The sequence below is a fragment of the Leptodactylus fuscus genome, chromosome 6 (genome assembly GCF_031893055.1).
Source record: "Leptodactylus fuscus isolate aLepFus1 chromosome 6, aLepFus1.hap2, whole genome shotgun sequence".
In the NCBI taxonomy this organism is placed as follows: domain Eukaryota; kingdom Metazoa; phylum Chordata; class Amphibia; order Anura; family Leptodactylidae; genus Leptodactylus; species Leptodactylus fuscus.
In genome coordinates this window covers 160346334-160365977 of record NC_134270.1, presented here as the reverse complement: position 1 = coordinate 160365977, position 19644 = coordinate 160346334, and the positions used below count along the sequence as shown (strand labels likewise).

Genomic DNA, 19644 nt, shown 5'->3' with positions numbered 1-19644 from the left:
AAAAAGTCAAATCATTGATCATTTTACACAAAACTCCAAAAATGGGCCGGACAAAAGTATTGGCCCCCTCAGCCTAATACTTGGTAGCACAACCTTTAGACACAATAACTGCGCACAACCGCTTCCGGTAACCAGCAATGAGTTTCTTACAAGGCTCTGCTGGAATTTTAGACCATTCTTCTTTGGCAAACTGCTCCAGGACCCCCCTGAGATGTGAAGGGGGCCTTCTCCAAACTGCCATCAAGAGATCTCTCCTCCCCCACAGGTGTTCTATGGGATTCAGGGCTGGACTCATTGCTGCCACTTTACAAGTCTCCAGGGCTTTCTCTCACCACCATTTTCTAGTGCTGACCTGAAGTGTGTTTTGGGTCATTGTCCTGCTGGAAGACCCCTGACCTCTGAGGGAGACCCAGCTTTCTCACACTGGGCCCTACATTATGCTGCACAATGTGTTGGTCGTCTTCAGACTTCATAATGCCATGCACACGGTCAAGCAGTCCAGTGCCAGAGGCAGCAAAGCAACCCCAAAACATCAGGGAACCTCCGCCATGTCTGACTGTAGGGACCGGGTTCGTTTCTTTGAAGGCCTCTTTTTTCCCTGTAAACTCTATGTTGAGGCCTTTTCCTACTTTTGTCTCATCTGACCAGAGAACATTCTTCCAGAACGTGTTTGGCTTTCTCAGGTAAGTTTTGGTAAACTCCAGCCTGGCTTTTTTCTGTCTCTGGGTAAGAAGTGGGGTCTTCCTGGGTCTCCTACCATACAGTCCCTTCTCATTCAGACGCTGACGGATAGTACGGGGTGACACTGTTGTACCCTCGGACTGCAGGGCAGCTTGAATTGTTTGGATGTTAGTCGAGGTTCTTTATCCACCATCTGCACAATCTTGCGTTGAAATCTCTTGTCAATTTTTCTTTTGCGTCCACATCTAGGGAGGTTAGCCACAGTGCCATGGGCTTTAAACTTCTTGATGACACTGCGCACGGTAGACACAGGAACATTCAGGTCTTTGGAGATGGACTTGTAGCCTTGAGATTGCTCATGCTTCCTCACAATTTTGCTTCTCAAGTCCTCAGACAGTTCTTTGGTCTTCTTTCTTTTCTCCATGCTCAATGTGGTACACACAAGGACACAGGACAGAGGTTGAGTCAACTTTAATCCATTTCAACTGGCTGCAAGTGTGATTTAGTTATTGCCACCACCTGTTAGGTGCCTCAGGTAAGTAACAGGTGCTGTTAATTACACAAATTAGAGAAGCATCACATGATTTTTCAAATAGTGCCAATACTTTTGTCCAACCCATTTTTTTATGTTTGGTGTGGTTTTTTGACAATTCTTTTTGTGGTTTTCCATTGAAGACAAATTAAATGAAGATAATAATACCAAAGAATTTGTGATTGCAATCATTTCCTGGAAGAAAATGAGTATGATCTGACAGAATTGCAGGGGTGCCAATACTTTTGGCCAACACTGTATATAAAGCTCCATAAATATGGAGCGGAAAGCTCTGGAGCTTTGTGCACATGTTTCTAACTAGAAGCTAAAAACCTGTCCTGACCTCATGTTGTTTCACAACTGAAGTTTTGTTTACAATGTATTAGCCTAAACAATCCTCTGTGAGCTAAACACAGCAGCAGCACAAATAGCAACTGGATTTACTGACACAGGCTGGGAATACTATGGACGCTAGTGACATCTAGTGGGTGTAACAGGTACTGCGCCAATAAGCTTCTTACACCTGTCACTAGTGCTTGGCTCTCCCCTCAGTAAATGATCACTGACATGGCAAGGAATTGGATTCTTTACCGTGTGATAATAACCTGTCAGCTGTAATATCCCGAGACAGCTCCAGCAATGTAACAGAAAGGTGTCACCAGCAGAAACACGACCGCAGCTGTGTGTAATATAATGCAATAATCCACGGCACACACCGAGAAATAATACAAAACCTTTATTACTGCTATGTGCATCCATCAGCGGAAAACGTGGCGATTCACTGATTATAGGTGACGGGAGCGGATTAATTCCCTGTGTACATGGCAGGCAGGACACGGACATATCAGACCAGCGGTGTCCGCAGGGGAATATAGGAATAACGTGAAGATTAAATAAGATACATCCTGCAGTGTAAAGTATAGAGGTTTATATTACATGCAAAGTGTTTCAGTGATTTATATTTTTGTTATATAAATAATCATGTGTATATATATATATATATATATATATATATATATATATATATATAGAATTGAATACAGTTACACATGGTAGCCTCCATGCTTTACACTGCAGGATGAACCAAGAGGCTTCATAGATTGGGTGACACATGCTATTAACACCGTCCTGGCTGGAGTGATATAAACCTCAACCAGTCTGTGAATAAACCCTAATCGCACTATAATGAAACGTTCTGCATCTTTCTAATCTTGCGATACATTTCCTTCATTTTTTTAGGATTTCTGCCTGCTGTCAGTTACATTGAGTTCATATCTTCCCATAGGAGACGCTGCAGCAGATTACGCCGAAAAACGACATTGTAGTCCAGTATAGTCTATAGGGTCTGCAGGTGTATCTCGATAACCGCTGTTTTATTGGAGGATATCAGAAAACTGTCTAGACTGGTACATTGTAACAAACCTCAGCTATGTACACGGCTAGGTCAGGATAGGCTTCAGCCTTTGTATAAGTATAGCAATATTCCTATTCACTGACAGCAAGCAGAGAGCATGAAAATGACGGAGAATTGAAGCACAAAGTATATTAGAAAGATGCAGAAGTTTTTATTCATTGGGCGAATTTACTAAGACTGGAGATTTTTACGCCAGTCTTAGGGTGCATTCACATGGAGGAAAATGGCGCTGAATTTGGTGTGGAATCCGCGTCAGATTCAACACTGATAAAAAAAAAGCCTCCTATTGACTTCAATGGGTTCCTTTGCAGAAAAAGGAACCCATTGAAGTCAATAGGAGGCTTTTTTTTTCAGCGCTGAATCTGACACGGATTCCACACCAAATTCAGCTCCATTTTTCTCAGTGTGAATGCACCCTTAATTGATTCCTTGACAGGCACAAGACATGACAGAACTACTAAAAGGCTTTGGCCTAGTAAATCTAGTGGAATGGTGCGAACCTCTCCTGCTCTGCCCACTGTCTAAAATAGCGGTAAGAATGGTGCAGGGATTGAGATGCACAATGTTGAGGTCCAGTTTTGGCCACTGTCCAAGTACAGCAGCCTGAGTACATGTGGGCCTATGTATTTATAGACCGGACAGCCTGTTGGGGTCCTTGTGATCCTTGACTGTAATACAATGACCGGCAGCCATTTGTCACATTGTCCATCATAATCTGTGCTCACAAAGCTTCATGTTCTTCAGGTGACATTCTCCTGACCTCCAGGTGCTTCATTTTGCGTTTGCCAGGTTCTCAATAGCTTTCCTCATCTGAAATAAAACACAGATATCTGTTACTGACCATAAGGGGCGCCACACTCAGTGATCAGGGTGCAGTGAGACTGTGCAGGACGCCCCTATAACTAATGTAACCTTTAATTTGGGGTAGGCCAAGAGTTCATCTATAATGGGGTGATATAGCTGGGGAGGGGTAGAGATTTTATAGTTAGAGAGGTAAAACCTATTGACGCTGCACACAAGCAGATACAAAGGACACGAGGACCACCAACCTCCTTCCGGGTGACACAGCCAACAATCTTCCCATATTCTGTGACAAAGGCTTGCTGGAGATTGAGCAGCACAAAGAGATGATGAGCCTGAGGAGGAGACATGATGAGAGTTATACACAGCGCCATAGGATTCCTGCTCCGACTGGTCATCTACGAAACATCTATCTGCAGGGAATAACAAGTAACCATGGGGGGACACATAGAGCTTGTAATGGGGCGTCACTTTACTAAGACCACCAAAGCAGCAAGTTCAGAACTTCAAAAGTGTAAAATTACTTTAGTCTTCTTTACACTCTTGGTTAAGGCACATAGTGATGTCACAGTACAGGTATAATACACACAGTGATGTCACAGTACAGGGATAATACACACAGTGATGTCACAGTACAGGGATAATACACACAGTGATGTCACAGTACAGGGGTAATACACACAGTGATGTCACAGTACAGGGATAATACACACAGTGATGTCACAGTACAGGGATAATACACACAGTGATGTCACATTACAGAGATAATACACACAGTGATGTCACAGTACAGGGATAATACACACAGTGATGTCACAGTACAGGGATAATACACACAGTGATGTCACAGTACAGGTATAATACACACAGTGATGTCACAGTACAGGGATAATACACACAGTGATGTCACAGTACAGAGATAATACACACAGTGATGTCACAGTACAGGGATAATACACACAGTGATGTCACAGTACAGAGATAATACACACAGTGATGTCACAGTACAGAGATAATACACACAGTGATGTCACAGTACAGAGATAATACGCACAGTGATGTAACAGTGCAGGGATAATACACACAGTGATGTCACAGTACAGGATAATACACACGGTGATGTCACAGTACAGGATAATACACACAGTGATGTCACAGTACAGGATAATACACACAGTGATGTCACAGTACAGAGATAATACACACAGTGATGTCACAGTACAGGGACAATACACACAGTGATGTCACAGTACAGCATAATACACACAGTGATGTCACAGTACAGGGGTAATACACACAGTGATGTCACAGTACAGAGATAATACACACAGTGATGTCACAGTACAGCATAATACACACAGTGATGTCACAGTACAGGGGTAATACACACAGTGATGTCACAGTACAGAGATAATACACACAGTGATGTCACAGTACAGCATAATACACACAGTGATGTCACAGTACAGGGATAATACACACAGTGATGTCACAGTACAGGGGTAATACACACAGTGATGTCACAGTACAGAGATAATACACACAGTGATGTCACAGTACAGCATAATACACACAGTGATGTCACAGTACAGGGGTAATACACACAGTGATGTCACAGTACAGGGATAATACACACAGTGATGTCACAGTACAGGGATAATACACACAGTGATGTCACAGTACAGAGATAATACACACAGTGATGTCACAGTACAGGGATAATACACACAGTGATGTCACAGTACAGAGATAATACACACAGTGATGTCACAGTACAGAGATAATACACACAGTGATGTCACAGTACAGCATATTACACACAGTGATGTCACAGTACAGGGATAATACACACAGTGATGTCACAGTACAGGGGTAATACACACAGTGATGTCACAGTACAGCATAATACACACAGTGATGTCACAGTACAGGGGTAATACAGTGATGTCACAGTACAGGGATAATACACACAGTGATGTCACAGTACAGGGATAATACACACAGTGATGTCACAGTACAGGGATAATACACACATTGATGTCACAGTACAGGGGTAATACACACAGTGATGTCACAGTACAGGGATAATACACACAGTGATGTCACAGTACAGCATAATACACACAGTGATGTCACAGTACAGGGGTAATACACACAGTGATGTCACAGTACAGAGATAATACACACAGTGATGTCACAGTACAGGGATAATACACACAGTGATGTCACAGTACAGAGATAATACACACAGTGATGTCACAGTACAGGGGTAATACAGTGATGTCACAGTACAGGGATAATACACACAGTGATGTGACAGTACAGGATAATACACACAGTGATGTCACAGTACAGGGATAATACACACAGTGATGTCACAGTACAGGGATAATACACACAGTGATGTCACAGTACAGAGATAATACACACAGTGATGTCACAGTACAGGGATAATACACACAGTGATGTCACAGTACAGAGATAATACACACAGTGATGTCACAGTACAGGGATAATACACACAGTGATGTGACAGTGCAGGGATAATACACACAGTGATGTCACAGTACAGGGGTAATACACACAGTGATGTCACAGTATAGAGATAATACATACAGTGATGTCACAGTACAGCATAATACACACAGTGATGTCACAGTACAGGGGTAATACACACAGGGATGTCACAGTACAGAGATAATACACACAGTGATGTTACAGTACAGCATAATACACACAGTGATGTCACAGTACAGGGGTAATACACACAGTGATGTCACAGTACAGGGATAATACACACAGTGATGTCACAGTACAGCATAATACACACAGTGATGTCACAGTACAGGGATAATACACACAGTGATGTCACAGTACAGCATAATACACACAGTGATGTCACAGTACAGGGGTAATACACACAGTGATGTCACAGTATAGGGATAATACACACAGTGATGTCACAGTACAGGGGTAATACACACAGTGATGTCACAGTACAGGGATAATACACACAGTGATGTCACAGTACAGGGATAATACACACAGTGATGTGACAGTACAGGATAATACACACAGTGATGTCACAGTACAGAGATAAGACACACAGTGATGTCACAGTACAGGAATAATACACACAGTGATGTCACAGTACAGAGATAATACACACAGTGATGTCACAGTACAGGATAATACACACAGTGATGTCACAGTACAGGATAATACACACAGTGATGTCACAGTACAGAGATAATACACACAGTGATGTCACAGTACATGGATAATACACACAGTGATGTCACAGTACAGAGATAATACACACAGTGATGTCACAGTACAGGATAATACACACAGTGATGTCACAGTACAGGATAATACACACAGTGATGTCACAGTACAGGGGTAATACACACAGTGATGTCACAGTACAGGGGTAATACAGTGATGTCACAGTACAGAGATAATACACACAGTGATGTCACAGTACAGAGATAATACACACAGTGATGTCACAGTACAGAGATAATACACACAGTGATGTCACAGTACAGGATAATACACACAGTGATGTCACAGTACAGGATAATACACACAGTGATGTCACAGTACAGGATAATACACACAGTGATGTCACAGTACAGAGATAATACACACGGTGATGTCACAGTACAGAGATAATACACATGGTGATGTCACAGTACAGAGATAATACACACGGTGATGTCACAGTACAGAGATAATACACACGGTGATGTCACAGTACAGAGATAATACACACGGTGATGTCACAGTACAGAGATAATACACACGGTGATGTCACAGTACAGAGATAATAAACACAATAGCACAGTACAAGGATAATGCCAACTATGATATCATAGCCCAAGAGTAATGCACACACAAAAAGATCACTATGTGTACTGTGACATCACAGCATATGAAGAAATGATGTCACTCACAGGTTTTATGATGTCCCAGTAAAGTAATGGAGGATCATTCAGTTTTCCACATCTCCTTCCATCATCCATAGTTATCACTAATTTCCCACTAGGTCTCAGTGTACATGTGCCCCCTTAGTTCTTGTGCCCCCTAGTGACTGCTATGTCTGCTACCCTGGTAGTTACACCCATCAGATCATTGCCTGTGGTCAAGAACCCTCACCTCATGTAAGGACGTCCATGATGACAGCTGGAAAGTAACGGGATCAATACATCCATCACTAAGGCTTCCATCACACGGAGCCTGCAGAACAGACACATCAACAACGGGTCTTTACTGTGCTTCACTTACATCATACTCTAGTCCAAGGCTGTAGCCACAATTCTACCAGTTTTCTGTTAGCTGCTCTGTACAAGCATGGCTGTGCAGATGAAGGTGGCCACTTCTACATGAAGATCCCTGCAATGTTCTCTAACCTTATCCTGCTGGCTCCTGGGCTGTTGGGTGGACTCGTGCGTCTCCAGAAAACCGATCAGGTGATTTCTCTTCACTGTGCCGACCAAGACACGATCCTCTGCAGGAAGAAACACTGATAAACGTCACTTTGAGGTCTGGACTTGTGACAGAGAAGAGTCTACCTGCAAAATATTTCACGTAAAAACTACAAAGACCCGGAAATATGAGTCACCCAGCTGTGTGTCAGTTTTTACTATAATTCTTGCATTCTATTCAGGAGGTTCAGGATGAACAGTATCATAGGCTTCCAGATATACCCGTGTTGTCCACCACTGGGAACTCGGCATCGTCTGAAGATGTAATGACCTGGAGGACGTTGTCGAAGCTGGCATCGCGGGGCAGAACCTCAATGCCCGTCTTCATAAACTCCTTGGTCTTCATCTTGTAGGAGCTGCAGAGACCGAAGAGTGAAGCAGGACATTATAATGCAGCATGACCGCCTCTCACCACTCAGAGTGTGAACTGCGCCTTACTTTATCTGACGACTGCGGATCCTTGGCAGGTAGGGCAGTTTCTTCACAATGATGGTGCCATCGTAGAAGGACGGCTGGAATTTCTGGGCAATGGCATTGGCAATTAGCACCGAAAAGATTACCGGAAGGATGTGCGCTATCTGACCGGTGGCTTCAAACGCAAGCAGCGCCGTAGACAGTGTGTGCGTCACTGCCCCCGAATATGCCGCAGCCCCTAATAATACAAGTATCGGATGATAATAAAATCAGATGCCAATATCAAACCACGGTAATAAAAATACTGTTCATTGACATCATATAATGTTACAATATAATCTCTATATAACGCCCAGTCATACTCCAGTCACATCCAGAGCTGCAAATATAAAATCACCTGCCAAAGCATATCCTCCAGGAATGATGGGGTTAACCACACCATCAGAGGTAATGCCATCCGGGAATATATACGCTACCGTCTCACCCACCAGACGTCCAATGGCAGCCCCTGCGGATGGTGAGAATCGACAGAAAGATGATGAGGATTATTTTGGGGTGCTTTATTATTAATAGGGGGTAATTGAACTCACCGTATATAAAGACTGGCATAAAGTAACCGGCGGGTAAGGGCAGCGTGGTGGCAAGGGTGAACATCCAGAACTGGAAAAGAAGGACAGAACAATAAAGCCGCCATATCCTCCGCTGACATCCGCCATATCTGGATATACTGGAGAGAATCAATGGAGGGCGGAATACAATGTCACAGCCATTCACCTTCATGACCAGGAAAAACGCCAGCGTGCCAAAGATGGTGATTTGTGGGTTCGCCCATTCCATCCACAGATTGTTGGGGTCCACTCCTGCGGGGCTTGGCGATGTCATATTTTGGGAAAGTGTCCACCACGTGCGGTTATCAAAGAGAGAGACGAGAAGTTCCTTCATAGTGAGCTAGAAATGGCGGCATAAATGGAAACAGGCAGCAAAGGGTTAATGGGTTCATGAATCATAACACCCCCTGACCCCAAGGACCCACATACAGGAGAACTCCCCTAAAATAGCACGCCAACAGATCACAACCTGCCCACCCCACCTCTGCACCCCTATAGATTATCTTCAGTATAGTGGGAGGCGCTTATGACCATTCATCCTGAGTTTTCTGGTTCATGAACACAATGCTAGAACTGCAGTGCAGACTGACCTGTGATGCCATGTACTGCCCGAGGAAATTTGGAAATGTTATTGTTGCCATGAGAAGCGCCAACAATGCCGAGTATATAGGTTTACTAGAGAAAGGTAAAAGGCAACTTTATTATTGTGTTCTATACTCAACTCACATCCAGAGCTGCATCCACAGCCCCTATGATTTCTGGTTCACTTTCTCTTGCCTTCTGGCCTCACACTTACTCGTTCGCCATTATCTTGGTGGTGAAAGGATTCCGCCTGACATAACCGAGGAGCCAGCGCTGGCAGAACAAGTAGGCGCAACTTATCGTCCCGCAGATCACCCTATGACGTAAACTGAGGTTAGAGGAGACAATCACATGTTATATGAGTAGCTGGTGGTCGTAATGGAGGGAGGGCGCCGTGTCAGGTATTAGTGTCAGGTATTACAGTGCCTCACCCCAGGATCATGTAGAAGAAGGTCTCTGGGAGGTCAAAGGGGAAGCTGATCTTAAAGTTGGTTTTGAAGATGGCGGAGATTGTCTCTAGGAGAGAAAAGACTTGCATTACAGTCTAATCCTAGACTCCACTAGTCCTAAACACTTCTCCTATCCTCCGCTAACCCTATACTCTACTGCAAGACTCCACTAACCCTACACTCGACTCCTGGACTCCACTAACCCTACACTCTACTCCCAGCTCTACCTCTGGCCTTTACTAACCCTACACTCTACTCCCAGACTCTAGACCTGGCCTCTACTAACCCTACACTCTACTCCCAGACACTAGATCTGGCCTCCACTAACCCTACACTCTACTCCCAGACACTAGATCTGGCCTCCACTAACAATACACTCTACTCCCAGCTCTACCTCTGGCCTCTACTAACCCTACACTCTACTCCCAGCTCTACCTCTGGCCTCTACTAACCCTACACTCTACTCCCAGACTCTAGATCTGGCCTCCACTAACCCTACACTCTACTCCCAGCTCTACTAACCCTACACTCTACTCCCAGACTCTAGATCTGGCCTCCACTAACCCTACACTCTACTCCCAGACTCTAGACCTGGCCTCTACTGACCCTACACTCTACTCCCAGACTCTAGATCTGGCCTCCACTAACCCTACACTCTACTCCCAGACTCTAGACCTGGCCTCTACTGACCCTACACTCTACTCCCAGACTCTAGACCTGGCCTCTACTGACCCTACACTCTACTCCCAGACTCTAGATCTGGCCTCCACTAAACCTACACTCTACTCCCAGACTCTAGACCTGGCTTCCACTAACCCTACACTCTACTCCCAGACTCTAGATCTGGCCTCCACTAACCCTACACTCTACTCCCAGACTCTAGATCTGGCCTCCACTAAACCTACACTCTACACCTGGCCTCTACTAACCCTACACTCTAATCTCAGACTTCAGTAACCCTAAACTCGCCTCAAGGGAGGCCTCTACATTATTTTATACATATATATTCGCTCTTGATGTTACCTTGCTCACTGTTGAATACAGCTAAGAGACGGAACATAAACGCTCCACAAGTGGCAGCAAAAAATCCACGCCAGTAATTCCGCACTGCGAAGTGCGATGACATCACCTCCACACTGAAGAGCACGCCTGCAGAGATGACATGTTACTTATCATTATGGTTTATGGACCAAAAAAATACACAAACAAAAAGCGGAATCACCTACCGCTAATCGGAGCGCCAAAGACAGTGGAGACACCAACTGCAGCGGCCGCCACCAGCATCTCATACTCCTTACTCTTGTTCTGTAGAGAGGTATAAGACCTTTATGGCTGTGTTCACACAGTGCTTCTTTATTGAGGGACTGCTTGCAGCTTTTAGTTGCAGTAATAATGGGATATTTCTACTATATCAGCAATCCAGAGGTTTCCAATGTCCATTAGCACCCAGGGGGCATACATAGTAACATGTGCTACTCAGGGGCGCTGCTATATGGGGTACAGCTGGAGAAGTTGCTACCAGGTTCCGGGACCCTGAGAGGGTCACAAAGGCACCTCTACCACATTATGGGATCAGTCTAGGCTATGACCTTCAAGGGTCATCCATTTAATTAATATTAGCCCCTTGTTTTTGCCCCTCTGATATCTGAACACATATTAGCAGGAATACTGCCCCCTGCTGAGGGTATAATGATTTCTTGCAGTTTTCCGATTTTATGGAGATACCAACCGCATATTCTCCAGTGACAGAGGTCCTCATCCGCCCGAGGTACGCCGCGATCATGCTGGACAAATGGACGAAGGGGCCCTGTAATGACAGTAAGTGACCACCTCAGCTACGTATAGGTATCTGTGATCAGGGTACTAGACGGTGGAAATACCCCATACAGGACAATCGATCCCATACAATATTATTATTAACCCTATCAGTCCTGCAACATAAACCGAGCACTTACCACTTTACCAAGGAACATTGTACTGCCCGCTGCCAGGGTGCAGGTCAGACCCACCACCTTGGCCCCAAAATTCTTGATGGTTAAATACTCCTCCAGGATGACCCCAGTGAGGATCGTCTTCAGTTCTGGGATTCCTGAGCCTGTGGATAGAGGGAGACAAGGACAAGATACAGATTACTCAGAGTAAGGAGCCATATAAAACCCACCAGGATGGTGGAATCTGTCCCTACAATGGTGGGGCAAGTATTGGGATCTTACCCCCGGAGTGAGGAGTGATGCTCTGTGCAAACCCAGTGGAGAAGGAGACCAGGGCGATGGGATAGACGACCCAGGAGAGGTATCTGAGAAGGGAGTTGTCCCCCAGTTCCTGCAGGAGCCACCGCTGAGCTGTGGAGAGACATGAAGGTGAAGGAAGCGTGCAGACATCTCATACCAGAACATAGAAGTTATGAAGGAGGCGTGATAAGACGTAGGTTAATGTAGTAATGTGTATACCATTCAACAGTTTGGAGACAGTGAAGTCCATGGTGAAGCTGATCAGAGCCATGATGACCCCCAGAGCAAATAAAAAATACCAGTCATCTCCGACACGGAACAGGAATCCCTTCACCCTCAGGAGGAGCGCTGCAGGGAAAAGGAGCAGCTCAGTGTATTATTGATAGTAGATTTCTGGTCTCAACTACTCCACACCATCCAAGACATTCTCAGCTCAGATACATTCACACCCCAATTCAGAGTTTATAACAGTATACTGCCCCTTGGTGGTCACCGCATGAACATCCACTCACCTTTCATTGTCCTTCGTGTTTTGGGGAATGGTCTGAGGGCATCTTTCTGGGCCAGCATTTTATCCTTCACTTCCCCATGTTCAATAACCAGGGAGTCCATAACTCTGCCCCAGCACTAGACCTAGGGGCCACAGGAAGATGCAAGATGGAGGTCTAATACAAGAGAGACGTGTGATTTGGCGGCAATGGATACAATGTAATGTTACAGGATGATTTTCTCATCTGTAATTATTAGTATCATATATAATTATGTAGTATAATACAATTTATGAATACTGCAAAATAATGTAATGTGATGTCAGTGCGAGGTAGCTGCAGTAACAGCTCATGGCCACTATACAGGGCATGGAGACACCTGCTTCCATCTCAGTGCAATGAATAGTATACAGACCTGATACATCCCCGCACAGCTGATCAGCGCAGGGTTGGCTTTCATCCCCTCACCGATCAGATATTTATGGCCTATCCTGGCATCAGCCACTGTAATAAATCTGCTACATTCTCTTACTACCTGTTTAAATTTACACCGTTAAACTATTAGTAAATCTGGGCCGGGACTTCTATTATATAAATCTACATTATTTTATTGCATTAATTGGTGTGTACTGTAATACCTGAAATCTACCAGCAGATGGAGGCACACAACAAACTCTAATACAATGTACAGGATGAAAGCTTAAAGAGGACCTTTCACCATATCTGGGCACAGGCAGTGTTATATACTGCCAGATTGGCTTTCCCAATCTGTGCCCGGTGTAAAGCGCTATCGGTCCCGGTACCGTAGCGCTTTACAGTCAGAAGGGCGTTTCTGACCATTAGCCAGAGACGTCCTTCTGCCTCGCGGCGCCAATCGCGCTGTACTGTGGAGCCGGGAGGAACGCCCCCTCCCTCTCCTGATAATGCTAGTCTACGGACAAGCTGTGTGAGCAGAGGGAGGGGCGTTCCTCCCGGCTCCACAGCACAGCGCGATTGGCGCCGTGAGGCAGAAGGACGTCTCCGGCTAATGGTCAGAAACGCCCTTCTGACCATAGAAGAGCTACGGTACCGGGCCGTAAGCTCTTCACACCGGGCACAGATCGGGAAAGCAGACAGTGCGCTGAATTCAGCGCACTGTCAGCTTTCTGGCAGTATATAGAACTGCCTGTGCCCGGATATGGTGAAAGGTCCTCTTTAAATGTGTGTCATATACTGAGCATCAGATAATACGCTGCAGATACAAGAAGTGGTACTGTGCAGTGTCTATATATACAGGGTAAGAGAAGTGGTACTGTGAAGTGTCCATATATACAGAATAAGAGAAGTGGTACTGTGCAGTGTCCTATATACAGAATAAGAGAAGTGGTACTGTGCAGTGTCCTATACACAAAATAAGAGAAGTGGTACTGTGCAGTGTCCTTATATACAGAATAAGAGCAGATACTGAGAATTACACCAGTATACAGGACAAGAGAAGTGGTACTGTGCAGTGTCCATATATACAGGACAAGAGAAGTGGTACTGTGCAGTGTCCATATATACAGAATAAGAGCCGATACTGAGAATTACACCAGTATACAGGACAAGAGAAGTGGTACTGTGCAGTGTCCATATATACAGAATAAGAGCAGATACTGAGAATTACACCCACTATACGGGACAGGAGAAGTGGTACTGTGCAGTGTCCATATATACAGAATAAGAGAAGTGGTACTGTGCACTGTCCATATATACAGAATAAGAGAAGTGGTACTGTGCAGTGTCCATATATACAGACAGTATAAGAGAAGTGGTACTGTGCACTGTCCATATATACAGACAGTATAAGAGAAGTGGTACTGTGCAGTGTCCACCCATACAGGATATGAATAGCTGGGCACATGCAGTGACTTGTGAAGGTCACTGTGCTGCAGGGCTCAGACTTTTTGTCACTGTCTATGTATCTGATCTTTGCTCCGTCATCGCCTGTTTTATCGCCGCTCTGCGATTAATCTGACACATTCCTCACTTACAGCTATAAATATCATTGGACAGCGATAACTTAACAAGCACTAGAGACAAGCTGCACTTCTACAGGGGAAGCACCAGATATGAATACAAATATCTTCTCTGCCCAACAGTGATAGGTGAAGTGTGGCCCCCCCCTGCTGGACACCAGAGGAGGTGCACAAAACCGAAGTAAAATAACAGTCACTGGTCCTATAAGACTAAAGGGATAAGACTTATATAATCATAATAATGACAGCTCAGCAAGGATCATTATAGGAGAATCCTCTAATGCACAGCGGTTAGCAGTGTCAGGGGTAAGGGCAGGGGTTGCAGTGCTGGAGTCCTGGATTCAAAACCAGCCAAAGAAAGTATCTGCAAGGAGTTTGTATGTCCCCCCCCCCCCCCCCCCATGTGTTTGGGTAGGTTTCCTCCCACACTCCAAAGACATACTGATAGGGAATTTACATTGTGAGCCCTATATGGGATGGGGCTAACAATGTCTGTAAAGTGCTGAAGGCATTATTATACAGGAGAAATCTTCAAGGTACGCTGGATCAATGTGAATCATCTGCCTTACTTCTCTTCTACTGATCAAGAATTACATCTTATACTCCAATCACATCCAAAGCTGCATCCACAGTTCTGCTGTTCTTTTCTCTGAGGCGATAAGACCTCATGCCTCACTTTCTATGTCTAGCAATCCGAGATTCCTGCATCATTTATAGTGGAAAGTTCTGATAATGGAGGGTAAACTTTGCACCAGATTCCAGCCTCTCCTGAGCGATGTCTGATGATGTGTAGCCCCTCCCCGGAGCAAAATAGCCTCCAATGTCATAGCTCTCACAGGAGTTATCACCCAGCTTTCCCAGACTCCTGAAGGGCAGATCTGTCTTGTGAAGTCACAGCCCATCCCTTGGTATCTCAGCAGGTACATAATAGGACTCACCGGGCGCAGGATCTGTCCAGGTGTTGGATGATGCTGCCCACTGAGGGACTGCTGGATCCTGCACTGCTCTACAGGTGCCTCCTCCTCCTCCTGGGTCTGGCATTACCTGCCTTCACCCACCCAGTGCCCCCTCCCTCTTTCCAGGTTTATAGACAATATTACAACGTCCTTGAGAAGTCAGGCAGAACCGGCCCCGGGCAAGAATTCCAGCTCAGTCACCTTCATCCCAGCAGCAGGAGCTCACTATGGGGTGAGATGAGGGGTGCACTGGCTGCCTCAGTATTCGGGGGTGGGCTACATGAGTAGACACTATCTCCCCTTCTATTATGCCATGACCCTTTGTATTATTCTGGGGTAACTGACCATCTATGTTAGACCTTGTTCACACTACCACACATTCAGTGCATTTTCCCAGTGGCTGATTCCTTGTTCTCCACAATTTTCAGGATCTGAAACATTCAGGACTGTTCAGACAGGGGAGCAGAAGCCGCAGATCTGTGACTAATTGTTGTCATTCTCTGAGGATAAAGAGACAATAGAGGCAATTATGGTTAAGTCCCACAAACATACACACCATACCCACAGCTTCACACCCCCTTCCTCCCCATCCCTTCTCCATGTTCACCTGCCCCAGCCCTCCCCTGTTGTGGCAATAAGTACCTGTGTTGTGACAACATTTAATAAAAGTGATCTGACAAGAAGTCACACAATGATCCGACACCTGCGGGAGAGCCGTACGTGACAGCCAAATAAGAGATATCTCATCACCCGAGAGAAGAAATTATTAATCCAGGGCTGGCTTTAGGGGGTGGAAACCCTCAATTTCCCATCAACATGGGCAGTTACATTAGCACTCAGCTGGTGCAGGGAGCAGACTGTCAATGTGCTGCTATATGTTGTCCAGCTTCTCCTTAAGTTACACAGCACCTTGGATAGGTTCAGAACCTTTAGTGACATCATCAACACTTGCAAAATTAGTGTCATTGCCAAACAGGAACACAAACAGCTACCCAGATAGTAGATGGAAAGGCCTTCCTCCTCACTGCTCTGTGACACACTGCAGACTACTGTATATTATCTGAGTCTAGGCTGTTATGTGATACTGCACCGCACTTATTCTGCAATATGCTGTAGATGATCTTCCCTCTACACTATGGTGTGAGCTTCTGTAGACGATCTTCTCTCTACTCTGTGCTGTGAGCTTATGTAGATCGCTTTTTCCCTATATTGTGCCCTGAGCCGCTATAGATGATCTTCTCCCTACTCTGTGCTGTGATCTTCTGTAGATGATCTTCCTGCTACACTGTGCTGTGCTTTGCTATAGACGATCTTCTCCCTACATTGTGCTGCGAACTGTGGTAGATAAGATAATAAGATAAGATAATCCTTTAATAGTCCCACCATAGGGAAATTCAGTGTGTTACAGCAGCATGGATAATACAGTAATATATTACAAGAAAGAACACATACGAGCTCATAGCAGATAGAAAGATACTAGGAGTCATAGCAACTGGGAAGAAAGGAAAGACTCAGGATCATTTATTTCTCTGTGCGGAGTGATCTTCACTTGGCCTGATGTAGATTATACAGCCTGACCGCGGTTGGGAGGAAGGATCTCCGATAGCTCCTTCTCACACTTGGGGTGAAGCAGTCAGTCACTGACAGTATTGCTCAGTGCTGTCATGGTCTCATACATGGGATGGGAGTTATTCCCCAGCATGGAGCTCGCCACAATGATCTCCCCCCTACACTGTGCTGTGAACTGCTATTGATGATCTATCCCCTACATTATGTCGTGAGCTACTGTAGATGATCTTCTCTCTATACTATGTATTACTAGCTGGTACCCGCGACTTCGTCTGCGGTGATTGTAGAAGTGGGTATATACAGGTGTGGGTAAGGTTTTCGTACTGTGTATAAGGTATGGGATATGAAATGTAACTTTGTATCTTGTTTTTGCTGTAATTCAGAGAATACGTGAGACTTTTGTGTTGAAGTTACTTTGTATTTGAGCTGCTATACGGTGTTGTGAGAAACTTTACATAGTGACTTTGGGACAGAGGTATTTGAAGTTAACCCCTTCCCGTCGATGGCATTTTTTGATTTTGGTTTTTCATTTTTGACTCCCCTCCTTCTAAGCCCCATAACTTTTTTATTTCTCCGCTCCCAGAGTCATATGAGGTCTTAATCTTTCCTGGGACAAATTTTTCTTCATGATGCCACCATTAATTATTCTATATAATGTACTGGGAAGCAGGGAAAAAATTCAGAATGGGGTGGATTTGACAAAAAAATACATTTCTGTGACTTTCTTAGGGGCTTTGGTTTTACGGCGTTCACTGTGCAACCAAAATGACATGTCCCCTGTATTCTGTGTTTCGTTACGATTCCGGGGATACCAAATTTATATGGTTTTATTTACATTTGACCAGGCCTCTTTTTTCAAAACTGACATGTGTCACTTTAAATGTCAATAACTTTGAGACGCTTTAACTTATGCAAGTGATTCTGAGATTGTTTTTTCGTAACACATTGTACTTCATGTCAGTAGTAAATTTTCGACAATATGTTTTGTCTTTAATTATGAAAAAATAGGAAATTTGGTGAAAATTTTGAAAAAAATGCAGTTTTCAAACTTTGAAATTGCAAGCCTTTCAAATAGAAAGTCATACTACCCAAATTTTTTCATAAATATAATTAACCATGTCTCATATTTATGTGGCAATCAAATTTTAAGCACCCTTTCATTTTTTTCAGAAATTATAAGGCTTACAAGTCAAGCAGTAATTTTCCAAATTTTCAAGAAAATTTCCAAAACACATTTTTCAAGGGACTAGTTCAGTTCTGAAGGGAAATTGAAAGGCCTCTCTAATAAAACCCCCCAAAAGTCACCCCATTCTAAAAACTGCACTCCTGAAAGAATCCAAAACAGCAGTTAGAAAGTTTCTTAACCCTTTCAGCATTTCACAGCAATTACAACAAAATGGAGGTCAAATTTACATTTTTCAATTTCTGTCACTAATATATTCATTTAGCCCTAGAATTTACACATTTACTAAGGGTTAAAGGAGAAACTGCACCCCACATTTTGTTACACAATTTCTCCCGAACACGACAATACCCCATATGTGCTGGTACCCTAATGTACGGGCACACAATCGCTCTCAGAACGGATGGAGCGCTAATTGGATTTTGTAGGCCAGATTTTGCTAGAATACTTTTCAGGCACCATGTCCCATTTGCAGAGCCCCCAAGGTGCCAAAACAGGGGAAACCCCCAAAATGTCACCCCATTTTGGAAACTAGACCCCTCAAGGAATTTATCAAGGGGTATAGTGAGCCCTTTGACCCTACAGGTGTTTCACAGATTTTTTTACCGTTGAGATGTGAAAATGAAAAATTACTCTTTTTATAATAAAATGTCACTGTAGCCCCAAATTTTTCATCTTCACAAGGGGTTAAAGGAAAAATTGCTCCCCAAATTTTGTTACACAGTTTCTCCCGAACACGACAATACCACATATGTTCTGTTACCCTAATGTACGGGCACACGGTCGCTCTCAGAGCGGATGGAGCGCTAATTGGATTTTGTAGGCCAGATTTTGCTAGAATACTTTTCAGGCGCCATGACCCGTTTGCAGAGCCCCCAAGGTGCCAAAACAGTGGAAACCCCCAAAATGTCACCCCATTTTGGAAACTAGACCCCTCAAGGAATTTATCAAGGGGTATAGTGAGCCCTTTGACCCTACAGGTGTTTCACAGATTTTTTTACCGTTGAGATGTGAAAATGAAAAATTACTCTTTTTATAATAAAATGTCACTGTAGCCCCAAATTTTTCATCTTCACAAGGGGTTAAAGGAAAAATTGCTCCCCAAATTTTGTTACACAGTTTCTCCCGAACACGACAATACCACATATGTTCTGTTACCCTAATGTACGGGCACACGGTCGCTCTCAGAGCGGATGGAGCGCTAATTGGATTTTGTAGGCCAGATTTTGCTAGAATACTTTTCAGGCGC

General features: G+C 44.3%; 1 protein-coding gene across 2 annotated transcripts; it reads right to left on the bottom strand.

Moving 5' to 3' along the window:
- Nucleotides 1–3398: 3398 nt before the first annotated feature.
- On the bottom strand, nt 3399–12814 carry CLCNKB (chloride voltage-gated channel Kb). Of its 2 annotated transcripts, none has more exons than XM_075278836.1 (19): nt 12715–12814; nt 12422–12550; nt 12185–12313; nt 11927–12066; nt 11701–11778; nt 11198–11276; nt 10995–11120; nt 9954–10038; nt 9737–9838; nt 9531–9615; nt 9107–9280; nt 8923–8992; nt 8730–8840; nt 8357–8570; nt 8141–8274; nt 7843–7941; nt 7590–7654; nt 3677–3763; nt 3399–3437 (listed from the first exon to the last, which is right to left on the bottom strand). In XM_075278836.1, the coding sequence occupies exons 1-19, from the start codon at nt 12812–12814 to the stop codon at nt 3399–3401; spliced, it is 2046 nt and encodes a 681-aa protein (XP_075134937.1). The 2 variants fall into 2 exon arrangements, with proteins under 2 accessions (XP_075134937.1, XP_075134936.1); XM_075278835.1 differs by having other exon boundaries at nt 7590–7670; nt 7844–7941.
- Nucleotides 12815–19644: the final 6830 nt, after the last annotated feature.

Excerpts from the sequence above, each read along its gene's own strand:
- CLCNKB (XM_075278835.1), bottom strand. The coding sequence starts at position 12,814 with ATGGACTCCCTGGTTATTGAACATGGGGAAGTGAAGGATAAAATGCTG. Across the intron at positions 3,764-7,589 it reads CATGGACGTCCTTACATGAG|GCTCATCATCTCTTTGTGCT; the intron begins GTGAGGGTTCTT and ends TCTCCTCCTCAG. Across the intron at positions 3,438-3,676 it reads GCTGTGTCACCCGGAAGGAG|ATGAGGAAAGCTATTGAGAA; the intron begins GTTGGTGGTCCT and ends GTTTTATTTCAG.